The sequence below is a fragment of the Rhinoderma darwinii genome, chromosome 2 (genome assembly GCF_050947455.1).
Source record: "Rhinoderma darwinii isolate aRhiDar2 chromosome 2, aRhiDar2.hap1, whole genome shotgun sequence".
Classification (NCBI taxonomy): Eukaryota; Metazoa; Chordata; class Amphibia; order Anura; family Rhinodermatidae; genus Rhinoderma; species Rhinoderma darwinii.
The window spans coordinates 328,653,502-328,666,169 of NC_134688.1; the positions used below are offsets into that span (position 1 = coordinate 328,653,502).

The 12,668-nt window shown below is 47.7% G+C and overlaps 1 protein-coding gene across 4 annotated transcripts in view; it reads left to right on the forward strand.

Annotated features, from left to right (window-relative positions):
* Positions 1–12,668, forward strand: part of AMPD2 (adenosine monophosphate deaminase 2) — a 226,115-nt gene that overhangs the window by 32,415 nt on the left and 181,032 nt on the right. For 3 of the 4 annotated variants that reach the window (XM_075853644.1, XM_075853647.1, XM_075853645.1), the window contains one exon: positions 103–147. Coding sequence is in view for 1 of the 4 variants with exons in the window: in XM_075853643.1 (XP_075709758.1) it covers positions 3,130–3,157 (28 nt within the window). In the remaining 3 variants the exon portion in view is untranslated. Of the gene's footprint in view, positions 1–102; positions 148–3,070; positions 3,158–12,668 lie in introns of those variants that run through there. The other variant, XM_075853643.1, reaches the window with a different exon arrangement.

Consider the following 12,668-nt stretch of genomic DNA (forward strand, 5'->3'; position numbering starts at 1 on the left):
ATACAGGATACAATTGATCAGCGAACCTATTGTTGTTTTTTGTTTTATTTTCTGAGGTATTAACGTCTTTTATTTTGCTTTGCGGCGTGCTGCTCATAACAGCGGGGGACAAGGAGGACAACGCAGACGGAGATGACTTCTTGAACAGTGAGTATAGACTTCTCCAGACTTAAACACCTCGCCTAAAACAGTAAATTTAATATTAGTTAGTGTATTTTCCCTTGAGTAGCAGCAAAAGCAATTAGATCGACGTTAGTATAAGGAAAAGGTAGGGGAACTAGGCATAACCCTAGTGACCCTGATTATAAAGGAGGTTGTAATAGTAGGTGACACTAGCCAGTGAATCCCGCTATTACAACTTTAACAACTACCTACGACACTTAATCTCCAAGCAGGATGATGACTGGGTGCAGCTTCTTCCTTGGGCCGAGTTCTCGTACAATAATCATACAAGTGAATCCACAAGAAATACACCGTTCTTCATCGTCTATGGCCAACACCCACGAATTCCTCTCCCGGTGTCCGTAATGTCCAAAGTGCCAGCTGATTCTGATTTTAGGGACTTTCTGCAGATCTGGCAGCAGACCCGATCCTCCATTCTGCTGGCGGTGGACCACTTGAAATGTAAGGCAGACACAAGGAGAAGAGAACCTCCCCAGTTTTCTCCAGGTACCAAGGTCTGGTTGTCCTCCAGAAACATCCGGCTGAGGGTGCCATCATACAAGTTTGCTCCCAAGTTCCTCGGACCCTTTGAGATCTTGCAACAGATCAACCCTGTCTCCTACCCTCAAGATCCCCAACTCCTTCCATGTCTCCCTTCTAAAGCCTGTGGTCCTGAACCGCTACTCCAAGATTCCTAGTCCTGCAGTGGCTCCCAGCAGTTCATGGGATACATTTGAGGTTAAGGAGATCCTGGACACCAAGAGAGTGGGCGGAAGAACCTTTTATTTGGTGGATTGGAGGGGGTTTGGTCCTGAAGAGAGGTCCTGGGAGCTAGAGGGGAACCTCAATGCTCCTACCCTCCTGTAGAAGTTTCTCTCTCGCTCTGGCCCCAAGAGGAAGGGGCGTAAGAGGGGGGAAACTGTAATACCCATGGCTGCGGGCCGTCAGGTTTACTCACCTCCTGACGGCCGTAGCCATTGATCAGTGAGTGCTGGCTCGCATCTCCTCCTCAGGAGACGCCAGCACTCACTTCCGCTTCACTCGGCCGTGTCCCGTAGGGCCAGCGCTCGCACCTGAATTAAAGAACCAAATTAGCCCATGAGCACCCTGGACTATAAGAAGAGCCCGGCCCCTTCCTGCATTGCCTGAGTGTTGTTGTCGTTTACCTATGTTCGTCTCTGCAAATGGTCCCTTAGTGTTTCCCAGTTCCGAGTGTTCCCATTCCTGCTACCTGTATCCTGTGTCATGTGCTATCCAGAACCAAGTGCCATATAGAGTTTGAGTCATGCTGCGCTGTGTACTTTGCCTGTCCTGTTACACCATGCCTGGTGTCTGCCTGCTGCCATAGTTCCATCCGTGCCTGTCTTACTACTGTCTGAAGTTACCACAGGTACACCTATTTGAACTGTAGACTTTTACCTGTGTCCTGTTGTCCAGCTGCCATAGCGTTAAGACGGTACGACCCAGTGGTTCCAACGTGACAGTTTTTCATAATGATGACCTATCCATGTGCCCGAACAAACCCTTTTACTCAGACTAATAAATTCAGACCCCAAACCAGGCCCCCCCCTAATCAAATACAGACCCCAGAGCAAGCACCCTAAATAAATACAGACCCTACACCAGACCCCCTAAATACAGACCTCGGACCAGACCTCTAAATAAAGACCCCAGACCTGACCCCCATAACTAATAATGACTTCAGACCTGACTCCCTAAACTAATACGGTCCCCTAAACTGATACAGATACTAGACCCCCTAAATACAGACCCCCTTAAACTAATACAGACCCCAGACCAGACCCACTAAATACAGACCCCTTACATACAGACCCCAGACCAGACATCCTAAATACAGACCCCTTAAATACAGACCCCTTAAACTAATACAGACCCCAGACCCTCCAAATACAGACAACAGACTCCCTAAACTAATCCAACTCCCTTGTACTTACATAGCAGCTCTTTCTTCTCTATGGAGTCTTTCTGCTGTACTAGGACCTGCATGTGACCTGCAGGTCTCTTAACATCAACAAGAACTTCAAACATAAGGTCATGTGGCATTATGTCTGCAGGTCCTTTTGCAGGAAATACACAATGTACTTCTGCCTCCGTTTTTCACCCAAATCGCGACAAAAACACGACGAAGATGCAATGTACTCTGGCCGGCCATGGGCCCCCCCGAGAGCCTCGGGCCCCGGACTGCCACCAAAAATGCTCTTATGACGATCGGCCATTGGTTTAACTCCTTTAACTGTTCTGATGTGTATGAACGTAAGGGTGATTGTGCGGGCACAGAAGCTGGCTGTGACTGAAGATATGCCATAAATGTCACAGATGGGAATAACCTTTTAAGACAATAATAGCATATCACTAGGCAAAGCGGACAAAAGCCTAAGGAACACAGTGCTTTACTAGTGGCTGCCACTTCATTCTAGCTATCATTGTGTCGGACCCCACTGTTTGGACATTGATGGCATATCCTAGCAATATGCTATCAATACATTAAGTGGGAAAAACTGTTCAAAGGGAAGGTATGATGCATCTATAATAGAAAAATGGAGCAACTTTGAACATAGTCAATTACAAAACAATTGTTTTGTCTCTACAGCTCCTATACAGACCTATATGTTTCCATTAAAACAAACAGTCCCTGTGTAGTGTAATCTTGCAGGCATACATTTGGTAGATTAGCAAGTTATAGGAGACAGATGGATGGCAATATGACTCCAAATCAGACTAAACAAAACGGAGCCATAATATGGCTATTTGTTCCCTCTTACCTATCCCTGGAGCACTTTCTATTAGAAGATGATTAACAGAGCACATTTGCTCTTTGGCCAGGTGTGCCTGCACCTGCTGTGTTAAATCTTATAGGAACAAGGGTCTTATGTGACAGCTCTGCTCTGTAGTGCAGACATATATTCTGTGTAAAGAATTTTGGGATTTGCTCCTGTTCAACGCATAATGAATACCCCCAAAAGCGTACAAAGAGGTAGGTGGTCACTTTTAAACCCTTAATACTGAGGTTTTTCCATCGTCGCATTTACAGAGCTATAACTTTTTTATTTTTCCATCAACATAGCTGTATAAGGACTTGTTTTCTGCGGGATAAGTTGTATTTTTTTAATAGCACCATTTTGGGCTACAGATAATTTATTGATGAACTTTTATTAACTTTTTTTGGTGGGGTAACAGAAAATAAACCTGAAATTTTGCTATTCTTTTTTTGTGTACTAAATTGACACCGTTTACCATGTGGTACAAATACCATAGTAACTTTATTCAGCGGGTTGTTACGATTGCGGCAAAACCAAATTTATCTAGTTTTTTTAATGTTTTACTACTTGAACACAGTAAAAACACTTTTTTTTTTTTTAAATTTGAAGGCAGGATAAACAGTAAACAGCAATTCTGGCATTGTTTTTTATTTTATTTTTTACGGCGTTCACTTTGTGGGTTAAATAACATAATCATTTCATAGTTGTGATAGTTATGGACGCGGCGATACCAAATATGTGTAACTTTTATTTTCATAATAAAGTATTTTAGGGGAAAAAGTGGGTTTTTAATGTTTTTTTACTTGGGACTTTTATTTATTTATTTCAAACTGTATTAAACTTTTTTTAACTTTCTTTTTAGTCCCACTAGGGGACTTCACTATGCGATTATTTGATCGCTTTTATAATGCACTACAATACTTCTGTATTGCAGTGTATTATGCCTGTCAGTGTAAGGGTATGTGCACACGCTAGCTGGCTTTTACGTCTGAAATTACAGACTGTTTTCAGGAGAAAACAGCTGCGTCGTTTCAGACGTAAATGCGAGGCGTAATCTTGAGCTATTCTTCATTGACTTCAATGAAGAACGGCTCAAATTACGTTTCAAAGAAGTGTCCTGCACTTCTTTGACGAGGCAGTCATTTTACGCGTCGCCGTTTGACAGCTGTCAAACGACGACGCGTAAATTACTGGTCGTCGGCACAGTACGTCGGCAAACCCATTCAAATGAATGGACAGATGTTTGCCGACGTATTGGAGCCGTATTTTCAGGTGTAAATCGAGGCATAATACGCCTCGTTTACGCCTGAAAATAGGTCGTGTGAACCCAGCCTAAAACTGACAGGCATCCGTAGCATAGTAAATGGCAGAGCAGGGAGATACCTCCCTGCCCTGCCATAATGTTCAATAGTATCTGCGTCCTAAAGATGCAGATACTATTGAATGTAGTGTCGCTACCGCTGTAGCAACCATAGCCAATGCTAGCAGCGCCACTAGGCATGGGGGGCGCGCATGGGCCCCCTCACGCCGTGCGCCCAGTAGCAGCCGCCATGGCTGCTACGGCGGTAGTTACACCTCTGGCGAGAGCAGAGTGGGAGTGCCTGGCCAGAAGGGCAGCTGCAGAGTCGCCGAGACCGGGTGCACAGGTCGCACACACCATAGGCCGGCCCTACATACGAGAGATTTACTGATGCAATTAAAACAGTTTTCTAGCATATTATAGTAAAAAGACAGCATTCATTTGAGCTCCATGTTTTAAAGAGGTCTTGTCTCTGGTGACAAGTCCTCTTTAAAGCATGGAGCTCAAATGAATGCTATCTTTTTAATGTAATTGGCTAATTACAGTGAATTTATATATCTGGGGACAATAACTCAGGAACGGGGAGCAGAAAAAAAAATGGCGATGGAAACAGAGAGGGAGCCGGCCTAAGGTAACATATGTAAATTAGATTTTAGGACCTAGTGACCAGTCCTCTTTAAGGTTTAAGAAGTGCGTGTATAAAACTTTTTTTTAAATAAACACCACGTCAAATATTGATTTACTTTGATGTTGAAAGAAAACTGTTTACATTGTTTTGCCTAAAGACCATATTGTCTATTGTAGTTTACAGTTTTTTTTTAATTATAAACTGATGTTTCCCGAGTCCAGTGTTGACTTGCCTGCTCTGATCACAGGCAAGTGTGATTGGTAGGGATTTGATTGATTGGATACCCACTGATTACAAAAGCAATAAAGCGCTGGTCCCGGTTCACGACCGCTGGTGGCAGCATATGCATGGTTACTCACAGCAGGAATAAATAGGAGCTACAGTAACAACCAAGTAATCACTAATAAAAGTGAAACATTTCCTGTCAGTGACAACCCCTTGAGGGTATGTTCACACGATAGCAGGCATTTACGGCTGAAATGACAGACTGTTTTCAGAAGAAAACAGCTGCGTCGTTTCAGCCGTAAATGCTCCTCCTCGTAATATACGAGGCGTCTGTGACGCTCGTATATCTTGAGCTGCTCTTCATTGAGTTCAATGAAGAACGGCTCAAATTACGTTGCAAAGAAGTGCCCTGCACTTCTTTGCCGAGGCAGTCAATTTACGCGTCGTCGTTTGACAGCTGTCAAACGACGACGCGTATATTACAGGTCGTCTGCACAATACGTCGGCAAACCCATTCAAATGAATGGGCAGATGTTTGCCGACGTATTGTAGCCCTATTTTCAGGCGTAAAACGAGGCATAATACGCCTCGTTTACGCCTGAAAATAGGTCGTGTGAACCCAGCCTGAAAGTCGTGAAAAAAAGGAAGAATATTGCAGCACCAGAGGAAAAGATAATAAAAATACCGGGTGCAAGCCTCAGTGAGACTTGATCCAAGTCCCTTGGGTGAGATCCACATGAAAGAAACAAGGCAGCACATCCAGGAAAACAGGGAAATTTATTCACCAACCAATGCAACGTTTCTGTCCAACTGGACATTTCTCAAGCATTCAGTTGGACTGAAACGTTGCATTGGTGGGTGAATAAATTTCCCTGTTTTCCTGGATGTGCTGCCTTGTTTCTTGTATGTGAACCCCTTTTAAAGTCTTGACAACCTATTTGGTGACAGTTGCATCCTTTGAACATTTTTTTTATATATATATATATATATATATATATATATATATATATATATATATTTGGAATGCTTTTTTTCAATATTCTTTTTGAGGAAGCTTCAGATTTTATTTCCTCCTCCAATCTCTAGCATCAGTGATATAAGAGAAGAACAAACTTGATTATGAGTAAGGCTGTATTCACACGAGCACATTACGTCCATAATGGACGGAACGTATTTCGGCCGCTAATCCCAGACCGAACACCGTGCAGGGAGCCGGGCTCCTAGCATCATTGTTATTGTCACGGGGCGAGGTGTGAACCCACTGGGCCGTACCGCGTAGCGGGATGGCAGCTGGCCAAACCGGTAAGTACACAGTTCGATAATTCAGCGAGAGTACCTGAGGCAATCGTAGGCAGTGGCGAGGCGGGCATGTCCAGGACCAGGCGGCGGGAAGTCGTCCGGTGAGGTGTAGCAGGTCAGCGTAGGCTGTAGCACAGCACGGCAAGTAGCACAGCACGTCAATAGGTAGCACGGAAACAGGATACGGGATACAGGAGCAAGGTACACTGGGAGGCTGGAAGACACTGGGGGACTATAAGCAAGACGAACAATGGAAAACTAACAACGCTCTGGCAAAGGGCAAGATGGCAGAGCCCTTTTTATAGCCCAGGGTATCCTGGGCCAGATTGCAGATTTACTGCAAAAACGCGCGCATTGGCCCTTTAAGGCCATGCACGCGTGGGCGTTTGCGCTCGCCAGAGACACTCAGAATCCGTAAGTGAGTGCCGGCGCCTAACTGGGGGACGACGCTGCAGGGAGGTAAGCTCTCCATGGCCACGGCCGTCGAGGTTAACGACCGAACGACGGGCCGTGGCCATAGACGTTACAGTATCCCCCCTCGTACGACCCCTCTTCTTGGGACCAGAGCGAGAGAGAAATTTCCTCACAAGGACAGGAGCATCGATGTTCTCCTCTGGCTCCCAAGACCTCTCTTCTGGACCGAACCCCCTCCAGTCCACCAAATAAAATGTCCTTCCTCCCACCTTCTTGGTAGCCAGAATCTCCTTTACCTCGAAAGTCCCTGATGAGCCGCCAGGGACCACTGTGGAACTAGGAGTCCTGGAGTAGCAGTTCAGGACCACAGGTTTTAGCAGGGAGACGTGAAAGGAGTTAGGAATCCTGAGGGTAGGGGAGAGCCGCAGCTTGTAGGATACCGGGTTGATCTGTAGCAGGATTTCGAAGGGACCAAGGAACCTCGGAGCAAATTTGCACGACGGCACCTTCAGCCGGATATTCCTAGAAGACAGCCAGACTTTATTTGTTTTCAAACTGTTTTTATTGAGAATGTCACAGAATCATGAAATGAAGCATATACCATACATTTTACAAACTCAGTTTTTACATGTGAAAAAAGGTACATTCCTTCAATCAATCCTTGAACATAGATGTATTCATTCAGAGATACTTTAGGGCCCAAATATTTTGATACATAGAGATTAAAGGAATGAGATAATAACCAAAACATTTAACATTAACATTAACCTGTCATATGGTATTGATTGTTGCATCTTTACATTCTTGCGGAACACCCATGCTCACCTTCCTTATACCAATATATTATTCTTCGTCACATTTGAGATATCATTTCCTAATAAATTCCTCTGGGAGATCTGGGTCTACTCATGTAAGTCAACCAAGGTGACCAGATATGCAGAAATTTGGATCTATCTTGTCGTTCCCAGTATGTAAGTTCCTCAAACCTACATATCTCTTGTACTTTCTTAACCCAATCTTCCAAATTAGGTGACTTGGTAGATTTCTACAGTATAGGAATTAACAACTTAGCCGCAGTTATTAAACTTGTCGCTAAATCATGTCTCCTGGGCGTAAAGGAACCTGATGAAAACCATAAGAGAATCACTTGTGGGGATACCGGAACTGATGTTGAGCATATCGAATTTATTTCTGAGATAACCTCTTGCCAAAATCCATGTATCGAGGGGCATTAACAGCCAGACTTTAGTCCCTGGAAGGAACTGCGGAGGCACCGTCTTCTTTTATCTGCCTTTCTCTTCATGCGGTCCACCGCCAAAAGGATAGAAGATCGGGTCTGTTGCCATATCTGTAGAAAGTCCCTGAAGGTGGAATCGGCTGCAGGCACCTAGGACATTGTAGAAACAGGAAGAGGTATACGAGGATGTTGGCCGTAGACGATGAAGAATGGACTGGAGGTGGTCGACTCACTGGTGTGGTTGTTATAGGAGAACTCTGCCCACGGGAGCAACTGCAGCCAATCATCGTGGCGCCTGGACACAAAGTGACGTAGGTAGTTCTCCATAATCTGGTTAACTCTCTCGACTTGCCCATTGGACTGGGGATGATAGGCCGAAGAGAAGTCCAATTTCACACCAAGGAGCCCGCAGAGTGCTCTCCAAAACTTTGAGGTGAACTGGACACCTCTGTCCGAGACAATATGCAGGGGCAAGCCGTGCAGACGGAAGATGTGCTGTATGAAGAGGTCAGCCAATCGCATAGCAGACGGCAGAGCGGTCAACGGAATGAAGTGAGCCATCTTGGAAAATCGATCCATCACCACCCAGATCACACTGCAACTCGCAGAAGAAGGAAGATCCGTGACAAAGTCCATAGCGACATGTTGCCACGGGGCAACGGGTACAGGCAGTGGTTGGAGCAGACCAGCAGGTCTGGAGTGAGCAAATTTATTTGCTGCACAGACTGTGTAAGAGGAGACAAAGTCCATGACATCTTTGGGCAGCGTGGCCCACCAGAACTGACGGGTGATTAGATCTTGGGTCTTACGAGCACCCGCGTGACCTGCCAGCTTAGAACTGTGACCCCAGCGAAGAATTCTTCCTCGGTTAACCAGACGCACAAAAGTCCTACCCGAAGGAATGTCTCTAACTTGCAGGGGATTCACAGAGAAGATGCAGGATGGGTCAATGATATTCTGTGGAGATTCCATGGCGTCTTCGGTTTCAAAGATCTAGACAAGGCATCGGCCCTCACATTCTTGTCGGCGGGACGGTAGTGGAGTTCGAACCGGAACCGAGCAAAGAACAACGACCACCTGGCTTGACGAGGATTCAACCGCTGGGCCGTCTGTAGGTAGGTCAAATTCTTGTGATCCGTGAAGATCAGTATAGGATGAACCGTGCCTTCCAGTAGGTGTCTCCACTCCTGCAGAGCCAGTTTGATGGCCAGTAACTCCCGGTCCCCAATCGAGTAGTTACGCTCTGCGGAAGAAAACAGCTTGGAATAGTAGCCACATACTACAGCCTTGCCTTTTGATCTTTTCTGGAACAACAGTGCACCAGCACCAACCGAGTAAGCGTCCACCTCTAACGAAAACATTAAGGATACATCCGGATGGGGCAGAATGGAGGCAGATGTGAACGCTTTCTTTAAGGATTCAAATGCGGCTTCAGCCTCCGGAGTCCACATCTTGGCATTCATACCTTTCTTAGTGAGGGTGGAGATAGGGGCTGTCAAAGATGAGAAGTTGGGGGTGAAGAGTCGGTAGAAGTTGGCGAATCCTAGGAAGCGTTGTATGGCCCTTAAGCCTTGGGGGCGTGGCCACTCCAGGACAGCCTTTACCTTCTCGGGGTCCATCTTGAGGCCCTGATCTGAGATAATATAGCCCAGGAAGGATAGAGACTTCTCAAACACACACTTCTCCAACTTGGCGTAAAGGCGATTCTCTCTTAGACGGAGCAACACCTGGCGGACATGACTCTGATGAGTTACTGGATCTGGGGAAAAAATCAGAATGTCATCGAGATACACCACAACACAAACATAAAGGAGATCACGAAAAATGTAATTGACAAATTCTTGAAATACTGCGGGGGCGTTACACAGGCCAAAGGGCATAACTAAGTATTCGTAATGCCCATCACGAGTATTTAAGGCAGTCTTCCATTCGTCACCTCGACGAATCCGAATCAGATTATAGGCCCCCTGCAGGTCCAGTTTAGAATTTTTTTTCGCCCCCCCGTATGCGATCAAACAGTTCAGAAATTAAAGGCAGAGGGTACCTTGTTCTTCACCGTGATCTGGTTTAGGCCTCGGTAGTCAATGCATGGTCGTAATGATCCATCTTTCTTTTTAACAAAGAAGAACCCTGCTCCGGCCGGGGATGAAGATTTACGAATGAAACCCCTCTCTAGGTTCTCCTTAATGTAAGCCGACATGGACTGGGTCTCAGGCAAGGAGAGAGGGTATACTCTACCACGAGGAGGAGACTATTCCGGAACCAGGTCAATCGGGCAGTCATATGCCCGGTGTGGCGGCAAGGTCTCGGCCTCCTTTTTATTGAAGACATCGCCGAACATGGAGAAACAGGGAGGCAAACCTGCCAACGACTGAAGAGGAGCAGGCTGTGGCGACTGGATGTGACTCAGACAGCGGTCAAGAAACTTCGGGCCCCACTGGAGAACCTCTCCAGAGTTCCAATCCAGGACAGGGGCGTGCAGACGAAGCCAAGGCAAACCCAGCAGCACGGGGTTGACGGCCTTGGACAGGACGAACAGGGAGATGAGTTCAGCATGAAGGGCTCCCACTTGGAGTCTCAACGGCTTGGTTACGGACACAACTGGGTCCGGTAATGGCAGTCCATCCACCGAGGCAACGATCAGCGGCCTTTCAAGCGGGATAGTGGGCAACTGTAGGAGATCCACAAGATCCTGGCAGATGAAGTTGGCTGCAGAGCCGGAGTCCAGATATGCGGAGACCTGATGGGACCTCTCGCCAGCAATGATGGTTACAGGAATGAATAGTTTGGAGGAGAGTTCTTGCTTCAATGTGTTGACGCCCAGGGTTGTCTCTCCAACCAAACCTAGGCGCTGGGGTTTTTTGGCTTGTGAGGGCACAGACGCACGACGTGGCCAGCAAGGCCGCAATATAAGCAAAGTCCAGAGGTGCGCCTGCGCTGTTTCTCCTGAACCGATAATTGTAGTCGGTCTACTTGCATCAGAACCTCGGGCAAAGCAATAGAAGCAGGCGAGAGGGGTTGCTGAAACTTGGGCGCCAGTCTAGGGCGCCGGCGCTCCTGACGAACCTCGTGAGATCTCTCCCTCAGCCTTATGTCTACCCTAGTGGCAAGCAGAATCAAGTCGTCCAAGGCAGGAGGCAGGTCTCGAGCCGCCAGTTCATCCTTGATCTCGGGCGACAGGCCATGCCAATAGGATGCCTCATTGTTCCAGGATAGCTCTCCTGCCAGAGTCCGGAACTGAATCGTATACTCGCCCACGGAGGTGTCCTCTTGGCGAAGGTTGAAGATGGTGGTGGCGGCTGATGAGACTCGCCCCGGCTCCTCAAAAACGGTTCGGAATATTCGGTCGAACTCCTGGAAATCTCGGGTCTCGGGTCCCTGACGTTCCCAGATAGGATTAGCCCATGCCAGGGCCTTGCCAGTCAGGAGGGAGATGATGAATGCGATCTTGGCTCCATCTGACGGAAATGCCCGAGAGTGAAGGGTAAAATGAATGTGGCATTGGTTCAGAAACCCCCGACAAGCACTGGCGTCTCCATCGAACCGAGAGGGCAATGGCAGCGAGAACCGAGGATCCGTACAGGAACTGCCAGGAGGAGTAACAGGAGGGTCGGTTTGAGGAACTTGCATAGAAGCAGGAATAGAAGCAACTAGCGTCCCTAGCTGCTGCGCCATAGAGTCCACGGCCACAAGGAGCTGATCCTGCCTAGCTCGGAGATCCAGCAGATCCGCCTGCATGGCTTGGGAGGGTGTCAAGCCCTTGAATTTGCCAGCGGGGTCCATGGCCAGAGCGTACTGTCACGGGGCGAGGTGTGAACCCACTGGGCCGTACCGTGTAGCGGGATGGCAGCTGGCCAAACCGGTAAGTATACAGTTCGATAGTTTCGCTAGAGTACCTGAGGCAATCGTAGGCAGTGGCGAGGCGGGCACGTCCAGGACCAGGCGGCGGGAAGTCGTCCGGTGAGCCGTAGCACTAGGTAGCACGGAAACAGGATACGGGATACAGGAGCATGGTACACTGGGAGGCTGGAAGACACTGGGGGACCATAAGCAAGACGAACAATGGAAAACTAACAACGCTCTGGCAAAGGGCAAGAGGGCAGAGCCGTTTTTATAGCCCAGGGCATCCTGGGCCAGATTGCAGATTTGCTGCAAAAACGCGCGCATTGGCCCTTTAAGGCCGTGCACGCGCGGGCGCGCGCGCTCGCCGGAGACACTCAGAATCCGGAAGTGAGTGCCGGCGCCTGACTGAGGGACGACGCTGCAGGGAGGTAAGCTGTCCATGGCCACGGCCGTTGAGGTTAACGACCGAACGACGGGCCGTGGCCATAGACGTTACAGTTATGTACGATGCTAGGAGTCCCTGCCTCTCCGTGGAACTACTGTCCCGTACTGAAAACATGATTACAGTACGGGACAGTTGTCGTGCAGCGAGGCAGGGACTCCTAGCATTGTACATAACTATGATGCTAGGAGCACGGCTCCGTGCAGTGTGTTCGGTCCAGGATTAGTGGCCGAAATACGTTCCGTCCATTACGGACGTAATGTGCTTGTGTGAATCCAGCTTTAGAATTTTCTCCACTTTGATTGACAGGAACACTGTGTAAGAATGTGCAATCTCGG